This window comes from Trachypithecus francoisi, unplaced genomic scaffold, assembly GCF_009764315.1.
Source record: "Trachypithecus francoisi isolate TF-2019V2 unplaced genomic scaffold, Tfra_2.0 Lachesis_group14, whole genome shotgun sequence".
Lineage (NCBI taxonomy): Eukaryota > Metazoa > Chordata > Mammalia > Primates > Cercopithecidae > Trachypithecus > Trachypithecus francoisi.
This window is the reverse complement of record NW_022681459.1, coordinates 52,072,625-52,088,885: the sequence shown is the minus strand read 5'-3', so window position 1 is coordinate 52,088,885 and position 16,261 is coordinate 52,072,625. Positions and strand designations below refer to the sequence as shown.

At 61.2% G+C, this 16,261-nt stretch overlaps 1 protein-coding gene across 5 annotated transcripts; it reads right to left on the bottom strand.

Moving 5' to 3' along the window:
• Positions 1 to 14: 14 nt before the first annotated feature.
• Positions 15 to 6,984, bottom strand: LOC117096286 (vegetative cell wall protein gp1-like). Of its 5 annotated transcripts, XR_004442431.1 has the most exons (5): positions 6,877 to 6,984; positions 3,448 to 3,548; positions 672 to 2,778; positions 345 to 377; positions 19 to 108 (listed from the first exon to the last, which is right to left on the bottom strand). XR_004442431.1 is itself a non-coding variant. In XM_033233523.1 (3 exons), exon 3 carries the CDS (start codon positions 2,424 to 2,426, stop codon positions 1,050 to 1,052), a length of 1,377 nt encoding a protein of 458 aa, XP_033089414.1. In that variant the 5' UTR covers positions 2,427 to 2,778; positions 3,448 to 3,548; positions 6,877 to 6,984; the 3' UTR covers positions 36 to 1,049. The 5 variants fall into 5 exon arrangements, 1 of the variants encoding a protein (XP_033089414.1); XR_004442428.1 differs by having other exon boundaries at positions 15 to 108; positions 217 to 2,778; XR_004442430.1 differs by having other exon boundaries at positions 345 to 2,778.
• Between the last annotated feature and the right edge of the window lie 9,277 nt (positions 6,985 to 16,261).

Sequence of the window (16,261 nt, the reverse complement as noted above, 5' to 3'; positions counted from 1 at the left end):
CACCTGTCCTGCCAGAGCCGGGAGGTGACCAGGGCTGCTGAGGTCTGCAGAGGCAGCAGGTCCGGTCCTGGGCTGGTGGCTCTGCTGTCCGTGAACAGGACTCACGTGCTGCTTGGGGGAGGAGGGGAGAAGGGGAGGAGAGGAGTAAGGGAGGGCCCTCCCCCTCCCTCGGGCGAGAACCTAAAGACGTGACCAGGCGGGTTTCAGGGGTCCAACCTATAGGCCCCTCTTCGGTGATTCAAAGGATGTACAAGCAGGGACCCTCGGGCAGAGGAAAGGCACCTTTGGGGGCTTCGCTGGAGGAAACAGCCAATCACAAACCCCAGGGCCCGCCTGTTCCTCACCTGGGAATGAAGACACTCCAAGAAGAAAGCTGGCTGTGGGTGAGAGGTTGCAGGCTTTGGGAGCTCCGTTCTGAGGGGCCAGGGCTTCCTCCCTGGGCTTCCCACTTGGCCTGGTCCCCCTCACCCACTCCTCAGTCACGCCGTCCCTCCTGTCCGTGCCGATGTCCCCCAGGGGTAGGTGGCTGGCTGTCCTGCTCCTGCCCTGGCCCCCCTTCCCAGGCTGTGCACTGTCCTGGCACTACTGACCCCCATGTCCACACTGTTCTGTGCCCATGAACCCCACCTCAGTGCACCTGTGCTCACTGGGCCCCAGGTGGTCATGCTCACCTGGGTATCGGAAGAGCCCTGCTGTAGGACTCTGCCCTGTGGGTCCCTGACAGGCAGAGGCGGCCACAGCCCACTTGGCAGGCTGAGTGGTGAGTGGTGCCTGGCCCTGCATCTCGCCTCTGGTTCTTCCTGAGTCAGTTGCACTCAGCAGCCTCACTGCCTCTCCCCTTCTCCCTCTAACCCTAGGCCAGGGGGCCCCAAATCCCTGGAGGGGGCACAGCTCAGCTTGGGCGAGATGGGGGCTGCTCTTGTCCACTGCAGTCCTCTCAGGCAGTCTCCGCTTCATGTGCCAGTGGAACCACCTAGAGATGGGGTCCTGATGGTGCAAACCAAGGGCAGAGGCCAGAGGGGCGGGGGCTGTGTGGGCCCTTGGGGGACTCAGAAAGTGGGGTCAGAGCATGGCGGAGAGTCCACAGGGATGGCCATGGAAAGAAGTGGGGAACACCAGCTGAGGCCCTGGGGGGCCAAGCACCTGAGTCTCCTGTGGGAGGGTGGAGCTACCCATGGGTGGGTGGGAACTAGGCGACCCCAGCGGGAAGCCCTGAAGGCAGGCCCGGTCCCTGGGGGGTACCGAGGGGAGGAGGAGAGGGCACAGCCAGGGAGAAGGACGCCCCAGAGGAGAGGAGGACCCAGGCAGGGGCTGGCCCAGGGCCACCTTGTGCACCCCCACGTGCGCAGACAGGCGTCTCCCGTGTCCCTCACGTCCCTGTCCGGCTCAGCCCTGCGGAGCCGCCATCGATCAGGTGGGACTGCAGCAGGGTCTGGGACCCCCGCCCTACCTTTCAGCCGATATCTCTGTCCTGCTCCTGCCCTAGTTCCCCTTCCCTGATCGTGCACCGTCCTGGTACTACTGACCCCCATGTCCAGGCTGGGGGCGTCGAGGACGGGAGGTGTACAGGGCAGGGGCCCCGGTTCCGGATGCTGGGAGCAGGATTCCGGGCGCGTAGCAGGGGCAATCCCAGTCTTCACCTTGTCGCCAGTGAACTCTAGGGAGTCCTCAGCGCGGGGTCGGGGCCAGCCAGGAGGAGTCCCCGTAGGACACGGAGGACGGGGGCTGGTGGGGGCGGCTGAGCAGGAATGGGGGACGACCCCGCGGGCAGAGCCGGGGCCGGGGCAGGGGCGAGGGCGTAGGCAGGGTCCTTGGGACTGTGGGGCTGGGGTCCACCTGCCCAGGTGCTCGAGGGGCGCCTGCGGGGCTGGGGCTGGAGCTGGGACTGGGAGCACCGCCTCCTGGGGGGGACTCTGGCCCGTCCCTCCCCACGCGGTGCCGCCCGCGCCCCGCCAGCTCCCGCCTGACGCAGCGGACACAGCCTCAGACTGCGACCCCTGCCCGGGCCCAGCTGGGGGACGGCGGGGCCGCACACGCGCTCCTGCCCCTCGGAGTCGTCCGGCCTGGGCCGAGGACCTGGGCGTGCGCGGCCGACAGGTGGCGCTGTGGGACCGCCCTGCCCGGCTCGGATCCCGGGACTCGGCCGGCTCCTGCCCACTGCACCTGTCCCGTCGCACCTCCGCGCTGCCGGGGCCTCTTTCTAAAAGGGGAACTTGGAAGAGCGAGGTTGGGGTGAACTGTGGACCTCCGCTGTCCTTCTGGGCCCAGGCAGAGACTCTGCCATAGCCCTGGGGGAGCCCCACCCTCTGGGAGCCGGGACTGGGGACTGCAGGGCCGAGAGGGCCTCCACTTTGGTTCCCAGACCCCGGCATCTTGCTTTGGCGCATACACAGGTCCTGGAGGTGGCTTCCATCCCCACAGGGCATGCCTTGTCAGGCTAGAAGCTTCTAGAAATGCCCCCTGGTCAAGCCTACCCCTGACTTTGCTGTAAACGCGTCCCTTGGTCGAATGCAACAGACACTGGGCGGGATCCACAGGATGAGATGTTCTGTGAGCCAGCGGTTCTCAATAGGCAGCTGTCGTGTCCCCCAGGGGACAGGGGACCACCTCTGGAGGTGCTATGGGTTGTCAGGACGTGGTGAGGAGTGCTCCTGCCAGGGCACAGGACACCCTGCCACAGAGGGCAGCCCCCACCAGAGGACGAGCCAGCTCCCGCTGACACCAAGGCGGACAGACACTCATGGCAGTCCCTGGACAGTGGCCTGGACCTCAGCCAAGCTGTTAGACAGGGAGGCGGCAATGGTGTGCATGTGGGTCTGCTCTGGGAACACGAATCATGGGGTGGGGTCCGCGCAGGCTGGACAACCTATGCGTGCTGCCCCCTGCTGTCCTGGATGTACCACAACCCCCTGAAGACGACCGCTGCCTGCTCAGCCTCATGATGGGGCTGGTCTAAGAGCCCCTGGCAGCAGGCAAGGCAGAGACACACCCATGGGGCATCCCATGGCCAGGCCGTGCATCTCCGCAGGGGCCCAGAACCACAGCAAGAGTCCTCGATGCAGGCACGCAACACCCACTGCGGATAGCACGGCCCTCCTCTGCACCTGCCTGTGGGGAGGGTCTTCCACGGGCACTTGACTTTACACCCCCACCCCTTACCACCCGTGCCTTTGGTCTGCAGGGTCAGATTGTTAAGTAGCAGCCAGGACACGGGAGCTGGGTTTGGACGGCAGTAGAGCTGGTCCTGCTCTGTGCCTATTCAGAGTCGTCCTTTCATGTCCCCCAGTATTGGGTTGGGACAGAGTCCCCAAATGTGGAACATGCTCTTCAAGCTCCCAGAAGCCTTCCAGGTGCTGTGTGTCCTGGCGGGCGCTGCAAGAGGCAGTCACTTATCTGTCCTCTCCTTTGGAGGGGATTCTCTCACTCAGGAGGGCCCAGTGTGCTCACCACGTCTTGCTCATCTGGTCTCATTAGCACAGGGCCATCAATAGAGGGGGCCAGTGTGATGTCCTGGGGACATTCATTCAGCTGGTGCCAGTGTCTGGATTCTTGTGAGAGGGCAGGAATGTTACCATAGCCCGTAGCTCTGGGGAGGAACTGGGTGTTTCCTGTTTTGCATTCCAAGGCAGTGTGACTGATCTTCCTGCCAGGCAGGAGAGGGAGACGAATGCGCACCCAGCAGTGGCCTCACCGCACACCTGGGCAGGCTGGGGAACCCTCTCTAGCAAAGGCACCGCATCTAGCTGGGTTATTTTTGCAACAGTCCACTCTCCTCGGGGACCCAACCACCTGCTTTTTGCAGTGGTCAGATTGGTGGAATAAAAGGAGATCCTTGGCCGGGTGCGGTGCCTCACGCTACTGTATTCCCAGCATTTTGGGAGGCCAAAGTAGGTAGATCACCTGAGGTCAGGAGTTGGAGACCAGGAACATGGCGAAACCCTATCTCTACCAAAAATACAAAAATTAGCCGGCCGTGGTGGTGGGCGCCTGTAATCCCAGCAACTCAGGAGGCTGAGGCAAGAGAATCGCTGGGACCTGAGAGGCAGAGGCTGCAGTGAGCAGAGATCATGCCACTGCACTCCAGTGTGGGCGACAGAGCAAGACTCCGTCTCCAAAAAAAAGAGATCCTTACACCATTTAGATCTTTAGATGTATCCCTAATTTCCCCCAGTTTTGATTTACTATTTTGGGTGGGGACAGTCACAGATTTGCACTGGACTTACCCATTATGATGGCCAAGGAAATGGTGTCTACCAAGAATGTCAGCTCCCTCTGTCCCGTGGCTGGGGAAATGACCTCTTGGGTGAATGTGCAGACTCGAGGCTGGTGGATCAGACCTGGCCAGAATTCCACTGCCTCCCTGGCTCCTGTCAGCCCTCACTCTAATGGGAGCCATGAGGGCGCTTCAGGCCTTCCGATGCCAGCATTGCCCAAACCCTGTGTCCAGCACTTCTCAAGGTGTGTGCGTATTTCCCTTGCACTGCGTCCTGTTACCAAGGTCAGCAGCCACAGGCCGTTTGGTGAGGGGGCAGGGGGGTCAGAATCATCGTGGTGTGGATTTGCCTTGGTGTTGCACATCTTCCTTTGAGGGACTCAGCCTTCACTTCAGTGAGCGTTCTCTGGGTCAGAAACCCACTCAGGTCTAGAAACTGGGCAGCGTCATGACATATATATGTATGTGTGTGTATATATGTGTGTGTATATATGCATATATATATACACATATATGTGTGTGTGTGTGTGTGTGTATATATATAGAGAGAGAGAGAGAGACAGAGTCTGGCTCTGTTGCCCAGGCTGGAGTGCAGTGGCATGATCTCGGCTCACTGCAACCTCCACCTCCCAGGTTCACACCATTCTCCTGTCTCAGCCTCCCGAGTAGCTGGGAATACAGGCACCCGCCACCATGCCTGGCTTTTTGCATTTTAGTAGATACGGGGTTTCACAGTGTTAGCCAGGATGGTCTCGATCTCCTGACCTCGTGCCCCACTCGCTTCTGCCTCCTAAAGTGCTGGGATTACAGGCGTGAGCCACTGCGCCCGACCCTGTTTATTTTTGAGACGGAGTCTCACTCTGTCACCCAGGCTGGAGTGCAGTGGCACAATCTCGGCTCACTGCAGCCTCCACCTCCTGGGTTCAAGCAATTCTCCTGCCTCAGCCTCCCAAGTAGCTGGGATTACAGGCACGCACCACCACGCCCAGCTAATTTTTGTATTTTTTGTAGACACGGGGTTTCACCATGTTGGTCAGGCTGGTCTTGAACTCCTGACCTTGTGATCTGCCCACCTCAGCCTCCTAAAGTGCTAGGATTACAGGTGTGAGCCACCACGCCCGGCCTTATTTACTTATTTTTGAGACAGAGTCTCTCTGTGTTGCCCAGGCTAGAGTGCAGTGGCGCAATCTCAGCTCACTGCAACACCTCCCAGATTCAAGCAGTTCTCCTGCCTCAGCTTCCCGAGTAGCTGAGATTAGAGGCACCTGCCACCATGCCCAGCTAATTGTTGTATTTTTAGTAGAGATGGGGTTTCACTATGTTGAGCAGGCTGGTCTTGAACTCCCGACCTCAAGGTGATCCACCTGCCTTGGCCTCGCAAAATGCTGCGATTTCTGGCTTGAGCCACCACGACTGGCCATGACTTTTTATTGGAGCGCGTGCCATTGGCCTCCCCATCACACAGCCCTGATTTCTGCTGCTCCCACAAGATGAGCAGTCTTTTTTTTTTTTTTTTTTTTGAGACGGAGTCTCGCTCTGTCACCGGGACTGGAGTGCAGTGGCCGGATCTCAGCTCACTGCAAGCTCCGCCTCCCGGGTTTACGCCATTCTCCTGCCTCAGCCTCCCGAGTAGCTGGGACTACAGGCGCCCGCCACCTCGCCTGGCTAGCTTTTTGTATTTTTTAGTAGAGACGGGGTTTCACCGTGTTAGCCAGGATGGTCTCGAACTCCTGACCTCATGATCCGCCCGTCTCGGCCTCCCAAAGTGCTGGGATTACAGGCTTGAGCCACCGTGCCCGGCCGAGCTGAGCAGTCTTTTGTGGGCTGCCTGTCCCTCTCCTAGGAACGTGGTGTTCTATCAGTTACCTCCACAACCCCACGCGGCTCTGGCCCTTGGCCCCGCTCCAGCCCTGCAACTCTAATTAGAGCTGCCTCCACAGCCACTGATGGTCAAACGCTGCCGCCTGGCTGCCACCCCTGTCCCTGTCAGCCAGTCCAGTGCTGTGCCCATCCCCGGCTCTCAGTTCCAGAGGACGGCGGGATCCATGGTGTCACAGGCCTTCCAGGCCCCGTCTGCGGTGGCTGTTCTGACATTCACCCCTCCTCACGTGTGTCCCGCGCTCCAGGAGCCTCAGAGCCATGAAACAGAGCAGCAGAGGACACCGCCTCCTGGGGTCCTTGTCCTCAGAAAACGATCCACAACCCACGAGCTCTCCACCATCCACCCCACGCAGCTTATCTGGCTGGGCATGGCTGCGGGTCCTGGGCTCCTTCAGGCTGTGGCCCCTTTGACACTGGGCCAGCACGTCCCCACCAGGATACACTGCAACTTAATCCCAGGGGGGTCTCGGGCAGGTCCTGGGTAATTCCAGGAGGGTCTCGGGCAGGTCCTGGGGAGCTGGGGGAGGGGGCCGGCCTCTCCCACGGAGGTGGCACGGTTTGGAGACGTCCTGTTTCTTCCCAGCCAGCACCGTGGCCTGAGCACAGCAAACCCCCAGGGGTAGGGTCACCTACCGGGAGCCGCCCCTCTGGCCACTGAGTCTGTGCGTGTCCTCCTGGCCTCTCCGTGCGGTCTTCCGTTGCTTTTCCAGAGCTTCAGGGGCGGGCACCAGCAGCCCACCAAGGACACTGTCCTCAAGGTTGTGCCCCCCGGACTCACTCACCGCAAGAGTGCAGGCCCCTCCTCGTCGCCGTTTGCCACCAGTGGTGCCGGCTGGACAGAGCGAGAGCCTTTGCCTGCACACCTCCCTGGCGCTGCCTGTCTGTGGCTGGCTCCAGAGCGGCAGGCGGTGGCAGTGCCTCAGCCATGTCCTCAGCTGACCCAGGGGGCTGGGTGAGGTGAGGCACCCTGAGACTGCTCCAGCGTGCTGAGCTGTGAGGAGGGGGCTGGGCCTTTGGCCCCCAGAGGGTTACTCAAAGGTATGGCCTTCACCGGGGTGCCCTCCTCAGCCTGCTCCCCACTGCTCCCTCAGTCCCCCTGCTCTGGCTCTGTCCCTTTTCAGATTCCCAGGCCCCTGCAGGCCTGGGGTGGGGACCCTGCCTGCCACCTGGGACAGGTGGTCATCAGTGGTGCGACTCAGGGTGGGGGCCCTGGCCCAGGGGCCCTGCCGTCCTCCCCACGTGCCCATGGCCAGCACGCGGGTGTGGACTGAGCCTGTGCCAGGTGGGCCCTGGGGGTCGGGGGATTGGAAGGGACCAGGTACTGCAGGGGAGTGGGGGGCGGCGTCGGGGCCCAGAAAGGGTTGCTGTGATGTGGCTGGTGGGGCCTCCCGCTCTCAGGCCACACACACCCCCTCCAGGCCCAGTGCCCCTCCCCGCCTCCCTGGGGCTGGGGCCTTCCCAAACCCCAAGCCGGCTGCTCTGCACCAATGAGGAGCCGGGCCTGGCCTGAGGGAGCTGCAGCGCACCCACCTCTCCAGAGATCCCCTCCACCCCCTCCTGGGGGATCCTTCTGGAGAGACCTTTCCCAGCCGGCGAGCAGGGTCCGCTCTCCCCACAGTCTGGACTTTGGGAGGATCCCCCCAGAGCCAGGGAGGGGTACCTCGTCCCTTACCCCTCAAACAGCAGTCCAGGGCCAGCGTCCTTCTGCGCTCACCCACCCGCCTGCTACCGGGCTCTCTGGGCCACAGGGCGGCCACCACTCCAGGGTCACCCGCAAGCCTCGGGGTCCCACCAGGGAGCGGTGACTGGTGGCCGCGGTGGGGGTGGGGAGCGGACAGCCACCGGGGATTCCCCCACCTAGGCCTCCCTCCAGCCTCTGTCCGGCGCCGGGGTCCACGGTCTGTCCGCTGCAGAGGAAGAACCCCGCCCTGCGCAGAGCGGGCTTGGGAGACCCCGGCGGGCGGCGGGGCGAGGGGTGGGGCGCGGGGGGCGGTGTTGTTCCCGCGGGCGGGAAGCTCGGGGCGCGGCCCTGCCGGGAAAGGGGCGGTGCCGGAAGCGTCAGCTGGCCTTTCCCCGGCTAGAGGGGGCGGGGAGCAGATGGGGGTGCCACGAGGAGGTGGGGGAAGGGGACGCAATGGAGGCGCCGGGGTGCGGTGAAGAGCGAGACTGGGGCAGAGACGGGCTCGGGGACTGGGACAGGGGGATGAAGGTCTGGGAAGGAGCAGTGTTTGGGGCGGAGGGCGTTGGGGGAGTGGGGGAGCGGAGAGGAGCAGGGTGGGAGCGGAGGGAAGGGTGGGGGTCCGGGAGGAGCAGGAGTGCGGGCGGAGGGGAGGGTGGGGATCTGCGAGGAGCAGGGGTGGGGCAAAGGGGAGAGTGAGGGGGGTTCAGAAGGAGCAGGGATTGGGGCGGAGGGGAGGGTGGGGGTCTGGGAGGAGCAGGGGTGGGGGAGGAGGGGAGGGTGGGGGGTCTGTGAGGAGCAAGGATTGGGGAGGAGGGGAGGCTGCGGGTCCAGGAGAAGCAGGGGTGGGGGGTGTGGGGCCTGGGGTGAGCAGGGGTGAGGGCGGAGGGGTGGGTGGGGGTCCGAGAGGAGCAGGAGTGGAGGGGGTGGGGCCTGGGGTGAGCAGGAGTGGGGACCTGCAGCCCGTGCCCAGCCCCACAGGGACCCGCCCGCGCTCCTCCCCCGCCGCTCCGGCCCCCGCGCTCCTCGTCGCTGGGAACCCCCTGCGGGCGCAATGACGATGCGCAGGGCGATGGCCGTGAGGGCACAGCCCGAGTTCTGGGGCGTGGGCCGGAGCGCGGTTGGCCTTGACCTTCTTGGAAAGCCCTTGGCGGCAGGTGACTCCGCTTAGTCACGGCCCCGAGGGCGGGGACTCCCCGAAGGAAAGGAGGCCCCGCGGAAGGAGGCGCTGAATGAGACGCATCAGCGCCACCGCCGCCGCCGAACATCCCCCGGGGTGGAAGCCAGGACCTGCGTCCCCAGATCCCCCAGGCCCGGCGGTGGGTTCTGGACACAGCCGGCCCACAGGGCGCCTGGCGGGGCCTCCGAGCTTTCCTGTTTTTTTCTGCAGCCTGGCTGGGCTTAGGGAGAGGTGGGGGGTGCGCCCCTTGATGCTGGGGACGCGTGTGGCACAGGGAGCCGGGTGCAGCCAAGGCCTGGAAAGGTGCCTCCGGCCCGCCCAGGTCACACTTCCCCTTCGTGAGGTCGGGATCTGTGTACAAGCTGGGCGCCACTGTTTTTTTTTTTTTTCAAAAATGATCAGAGGGAATGAACCTCAGCCAGGACAGGGGGCTATGAGGCTGCCTGTTGCCAGGACCACCCACCAGCCCGAATTCCGGCAGGGCTCTCCTCCACGCACAGCCCTCCACCCACACCACTCCATCCACACCCCTCCAGTGGCTTCAAGGCCTATCTGATTTGGCCTCAGTTCACCTGTTTACTTCAGGGACACCTGGTTATACTGCCAGAGGCAGGTTGGGGGGCCTGCAGGGCCAGCCTCTCTCAAATCCACTTCTGGCTGTGCGGTCGTCACAGGGCTTCCTTCCCCCTTCCCCACGCTGGGATCTGAGAACCAGATATGGGGGTCCTGGTCTCAGCGTCCCTCTCCATCCCGGGTGCCCTGCTGCCGCCAGCTCACACGCCCACCATCCCATCCTCAGGGTCAGTATGGCTGGAGAATGGCCTCTGGGGAGAGCGGGGTGGGGGCTTTAGCCTGGTGTACCCCCAGCCTGCTGTCCCAGGTGAATGCAGACCCCTGGCTCAGCTGCTGACCAGATAACAGTGGCCCTTGTGCCGCAGCCTGGGTGGGGGCTGGGGTACCAGCCCCGGGTGTCTCCAGGCGCAGAATGGCACCCACCCCCACCCCACCCGCAGGCAGCGGCCAGCAGGAGACATTGTCCCTCCCCCTCTACCCTGGCTATTAATAGCTCCCTGGGCTAGGAGCGGCTATAAATAGCCCCAGCCCCTCACACAGGCCCATTCAGGCCCCCGCTGCCTGGGTGAGCACAGCAGCCACACTTGCACTCACTCAGAGCCGTGCACACAGGAACTGTGCCACTCCTGCCCCTCCACGCCATCTGCACTACACAGACCCAGTCTGTCCCTGCAGCCCTCACAGGGTCTCCTGCAGCAGGGGAGGCCCCCAATGGCTCTGGAGGCTTTTTCTTTGCTCCTCCCACCACTGCCCAGGGTCCCCTCGGGGCTTCTAGCTACTCCTGGGTCCTACTCTGAGGCTTCTGGAAGTCAAACTCATTCGCCCAAAGCCAGCCTGGGGGGAGGTCCACCTGGAGGGAGGCCCAGCCCCTGCAGAGAATCAAGCCTGGCCTCTGCCCCAAGCACTGCCACCTTGGGCCATGAGGCTCACAGGGTCCCCCAGCCCAAGGCTGGTCCAGCCTCCCACCTGCCCTGTGGGGCAGATGTCACTGCATTCCCACTCCTTGCCCTGGAGGCCTCATTGCTGTCAACAAGGCTGTGACCCCCCACTGTGACTCCCAGGGTGACAGGATGGGCAACTGGTCCAGGAGAGCCTGCTCTGTGGACCCCCTACCCGTCCACAATGTCCAGGCTCCGTGGCTGGTGGTGACAGGAGACAGGATGGGGGGCATGGGGGCTGCTGTTATTGTGTCCAGAGGAGAAAAGGAAAACAATCCTGTTTACGGAAAAGGAATGTCCGTCCACTGCCGCCAGCCAGTGGCCTTCCTGGGGGGACAGAGGCCCTTTGTTGGGAAAACAGGAAGCGAGGATTTCCAGGATCTGCCAGGCCGCCCGCCGGCCACCCGCCCCACTTCCGCCAATTCTCGGCAGCCTGCGCTGGCCACCAGCTGCCGGTCTGTCCATCCACGTTTCTGTCTATCCGTCTGACTATGGGGCCCAGGCATACAGCCTCAGCACATCCTGCTCTATGTGGTGCCCCAATCACACAGGGACAAACACCCACAGGGTGTCCTCGGAGGGCCTGGGAGGGCAGCCTGGGAGCTGAGACCCAAGGAGTGGGGACCCGTGCCCCACACAGGGAAGGGCAGTGCCAGACATGGAGAAGGCGCATGGGGCAGGGGCCACGGGGCAGGAACCAGGGAGGTGGGAACAGCCAAAGGGAAGCTGGGCCAGCCTCTCCCCTCCCCACCCAAGAGACAGGGACGGTTTTGGGGTTGGGGTCACTGTGTCCCTACTACCCAAACCCACATCCAGTCCATGGCCCACGCGATGCTTGCCTGTCACTGACCCGGGACAGCATGGGTACGAGCTCACCCGCGCATGAACACCAGATGTGTGCACGCTCAGCTGACACTCTCACCTGTGCACACACGCACACACCAACACCCACAAGCACAGACGCCGGCACCATCACGAGCGTGGAGACCACCCCAGGACACCAGCAGCTGCACCCCCGGCAGGGCTCTGTTGGCCGATGGTGCCCAGGGGACTGCTCCCGGCCCCTGTTGGGGGCTTCTCTGATTCTGTGTGGGTTCCCGTGTGCCCTGTTTGGGCTCTCACCAGTCAGAAGGGGCTGGCACAATGCCTGTGACCTCAGTCCTGGGCAGGGGCAGGAGGTGCCATGATCAGGCAGGCCTGGGGCAGGACTCTGTTTAGGCCCAGCTGGAGGACCCTCTGCCCCCACCTCCGCATCCCAAGTGGCAGCTTCCTCCCACTGTGGTGGTGATACAGGAGATAGAAAGAAATTATTTAGGGAGATGGTGAGGGCAAAAAAGTCCTCAGCAGAACTTCGCTTCTAACAAAAAGTAGGCCGGGCAGGGTGGCTCACACCTGTAATCACAACACTTTGGGAGGCCAAGGCAGGCAGATTGGCCCTGAGGTCAGGAGTTCCAGACCATACTGGCCAACATGGTGAAACCCCATCTCTACTAAAAATACAAAAGTTAGCCAGGGATGATGGTGTGTGCCTGTAATCCCAGCTACTCAGGAGGCTGAGGCAGGAGAATTGCTTGAACCCGGGAGGCAGAGGTTGTGGTGGGCCCAGATCGTGCCATTGCACTCCAGCCTGGGCAACAGAAGTGAAACTGTCTCAAAAAAAAAAAAAAAAAAAAGATTGGGGTGCTACACTATGCAGATGGCATGCCTGGTCCCAACCAGTTTGTCGTACCCTATGTAGATCAGACACCGCTTCCCCACTAGCTCATCTATAAAACTTCTGCATTTCATCTTGGATGGGCAACCCATTTTTCCGGGACCCCTATCTGTAGCAGAGAGCTGTTCTCTCTCTCTCTCCTTTTTATTATTTTTTTTCTTGAGATGGAGGCTCAGTCTGTCACCCAGGCTGAAGTGCAGTGGTGTGATCTCAGCTCACTGCAATCTCCACCTCTCAGGTTCAACCAGGTTCAAGCAATTATCCTGCCTCAGCCTCCTGAGTAGCTGTGATTACAGGCGTGCACCCCACTCCTGGCTAATTTTTGTATTTTCAGTAGAGACGGAGTTTCAACATATTGGTCAGGCTGGTCTCAAACTCCCAACCTCAGGTGATCCACCTGCCTCAGCATCCCAAAGTGCTGGGATTACAGGCATGAGCCACCGTGCCCAGCCTGGACAATCTGCATTAAAAAGTGCTTTCTTAGGAAGTATGTCAAACGTACATGGCTTGAGCCACAATACCCAGCCTATTCCCTCCCTCCCTCCCTCCCTCCCTTCCTTCCTTTCTTTTGAAATGGAGTTTTGCTCTTGTTGCCCAGGCTGGAGTGCATGGCATGATCTTGGCTCAGTGCAACCTCCACCTCCCGGTTTCAAGTGATTCTCCCGCCTCAGCCTTCTGAGTAGCTGGGATTACAGGCATGCACCACCACACCCAGTTAATTTTGTGTTTTTAGTAGAGACAGGGTTTCTTCATGTTGGTCAGGCTGGTCTTGAACTCCTGACCTCAGGTGATCCACCCACCTCAGCCTCCCAAAATGCTGGGATTATAGGCTTGAGCCACCATGCCCAGCCTATTCTCTTTCTTTTGCTGATTAAATGTCTGCTTTAACCCCACCCTTCCTGTGTCCTCGTCCTTGATCTCCGTGGCTGCGAGACCAAGAACTGCGAGACCAAGAACCTCGGGTGTCACCCCAGAAACGAGGCTGCTTCAGTGGGTCTGAATGAGTGGTTGAGTGAATGAGTGGTTGAATGAGTGAGTGAATGAGTGAATGAATGAGTGAGTGAATGAATGAGTGAATGAATAAGTAAATGAATGAGTGAATGAGTGAGTGAATGAGTGAATGAATGAGTGATTGAGTGAATGAGTGAACGAGTGAGTGAATGAGTGAATGAATGAGTGAATGAGTGAGTGAACGAGTAAGTGAATAGATGAGTGAATGAGTGAGTGAGTGAATGAGTGAGTGAGTGAGTGAATGAGTGAGTGAATGAGTCAACGAGTGAATAAGTGAGTGAATAGAGGAGTGAACGAGTGAGTGAGTGAACAGAGAAGTGAATTAGTGATTGAGTGAATGAGTGATTGAGTGAATGAGTGAGTGAGTGAATAGATGAGTGAATGAGTGAGGGAGGGAGTGAGGGAGGGAGGGGGTGAGTGAGTGGGGGAGGGAGTGAACTGGCCTCCCAACCCCCCAGCTGCTCTCTGCTGACCCAAGATCTGGAGATGCCCAGCTCCCATCCTGCCCTCCTGGGCTAGTGGTGGCCGCATGTGGGAGAGAGGAGTGGTCCGAATGCTGTACTGTGACTTCTGAAGCCACAGGCAGCGCCGGAGTGTCTGGGGAGGACACAAAGCCACGCTGTTCCCTGCACAGGGGCTGGGCCTGTCTGAAGGTGAGCCGGGGCCAGGCGGGCTGGGGCCCGGGAGAAGGAGGGCCGGCCTTGCAGACAGGACGTGCTGTGGTGGGCGCCGGAGCCTTCAGACCTGGGGTCAGCCTCACCCATGTCCAGCTGGCTGGTGTGGACCCCCAGCCGTTTCAGGTGGGGTGCGGTGGCCCCTGGATGGGGGAGTTTCTGCTGCCCACCCAGCTGCACGCCGAGAGGGGGCCAGGGAGACTGGAATGCCAGCTCCTCATGGCATGGCCGCGGTGGCTCTGAGCGCTTTGCCTGAAAATCACTCTTTCCTAAAAATCACTCTGAGGAATTTGCTCCCCAAGCCCCCAAACCCAGAGCAGAGCCCCCAAAGCTGCTGGAGGGGCTGGTGAGCGGGTGAGGCTGTGCGGTAAAGATCGTCTCCTCTGAACAGGCCCCGCAGGAGGCCCTGGGTCGGCCTGGCCCCTGGTCGTTGAGGAGTATCCAGCTCTCCAGGCCCCTGCAGGTCCCCCCAGCGCCCGACACCAGCCCCCCAGGGTGGGCCTGGCTGTTGTCTCATTTCCAGCCAGGCCAGCTCTGGGTGCCATGCAGCCCATCGTGAGCTGAGAGTGGAACTCGGGGTCCTCGAGGCACCCCCCGCCCAGGCCTTCAGGGAAGGACCCAGCCACCAGGCATGTGAGGAAGGTCAGGTTTTCTCTGCGGATAAGGATCCCACCTTTGGGACCATCGGAGGTCACACCACCCAGAAGGGAGAAAGTGAATGCCGGCCGAGGGCTTCCTGGAGGAGGGGACCCCGGGGAGCAACACTCCAGCCAGCTAGATGCACGGGGATGGCATGTATGCACAGGGGTGTGAGTGCCGGCGTGCATTTAGCACCAGGGGAGGGAGGCCCAGACTCACAGCCTTGCCAAGCTAGACACCCTTAGCCCTGGCAGCAGCCCTGGTGGGCGGGCTTCTGGCAGTCTGAGAATCCAGGCCTGGCTGGTAGAGACAGACATTTCCACTTCAAGACCCACCAGGATCCCCCACCTGCCAGTCACCCAGGCCACGGCTGGCCACCAGACCCCCTGCTGGAACTGCGTGTCCTGAGTGTCGGCCGAAAGGGATGGGGACGCTCCCGCTCGTCCTCAGTTGCACTCCCGCCCCCACTGCCCCTCTGGGAAGCCCCTGGCGTCTAACATCCTGTCCAGCCAAAGACTTGCCAAGCCCAGGCCCGGGCCTGGTCACCCCCAGCAGGGTAACCACAGGATGGCCAGGCCTCGGCCCCCCAGAGCTGCCTCCCTGAACCCTGTCCTGGCCTGGGAGGACTGGTTCTTACACTGCTGGGCCTGGGGACCAAGTCTGTGGGCAGAAGGGGCCCTCCAATGCCCAGGGCAGGCCTGGGGTTATCCAGGCCTCCCGGGTCCCTCTTCCTCCTAGACCTGGCCTTGGTCTGAGCACCTGTTCTCTCCATGCAGGTACCTGGGCCTCTGACATCCCCACTGGTGGAGGAGGTGTTGGGTGGCCCGGGGTTGCCAGCACACCAGGTGGTAAACTCTGCCCCGGACCTCAGGCTACAGTGCCAGGCACCCAGAGTGCCAGGAGCCCACCACAGCCACAGTGACAGCCAGGCCATGCATCTCGGAGTGCGCTTGTGCCAGCACAGAGCTCCTGACCCCATGATGCCCTGGGGGGTTGGGCCCGAAAAAAAGTGTCACTGCTCACAGGTCCCCCAGAAAACTCCGCTCCTCTGGGGCCAGAGACGCTATGAGAAGTGGCCTTTTATTATATAAAACTGTTTTATGCAGAATTTAAGACTCTCACGTGACCCTTCAGATGAAACCACAGCCCCAAACAGCTCCCTGATTTTAGCCTTGTAGGAGACCCTGGGGCGGAGGGAAATTGCTGAACCAGACCTGGATTCCAGACCCACCAGGAGGTCATAAATGTGTGTTGTTTTAAACCACTAAAATCTGGGGTCGTCTGTGACACAGCAAAGCAACAGGTCACCATCATGGTGTTGAAGGTGGGGCCAGCTGGGCTTGCTGGCTGACTCTAGGGCACTGGAAGATGCCCGAGTGTTGACCTGAGCCCCTGGCAGGTGCGGCTGGCAGCACCGGGACAGGGACAATGAAGGCTGCAAGTTAAGAACTCTGTGCTGGGGCCGGACGCTGGCTCACGCCTGTAATCCCAGCACTGTGAGAGACTGAGGCTGACGAATCATCTGAGGTCAGGTTTGAGTTCAGCCTGCCCAACATGGTGAAACCCCGTCTCTACCAAAAATACAAAAATTAGCCAGGCATTGTGGTGGACGCCTGTAATCCCAGCTACTCAGAAGGCTGAGGTAGGAGAATCACTTGAACCCAGGAGGCGGAGGTTACAGTGAGCCAAGATCATACCACTGCACTCCAGCCTGGGCGACAGAGTGAGATTCTGTCTCAAAAAAAAAAAAGAATTTGGAT

Coding starts and splice junctions, on each gene's coding strand:
- LOC117096286 (XM_033233523.1), bottom strand. CDS start 2,426: ATGCCCTGTGGGGATGGAAGCCACCTCCAGGACCTGTGTATGCGCCAA.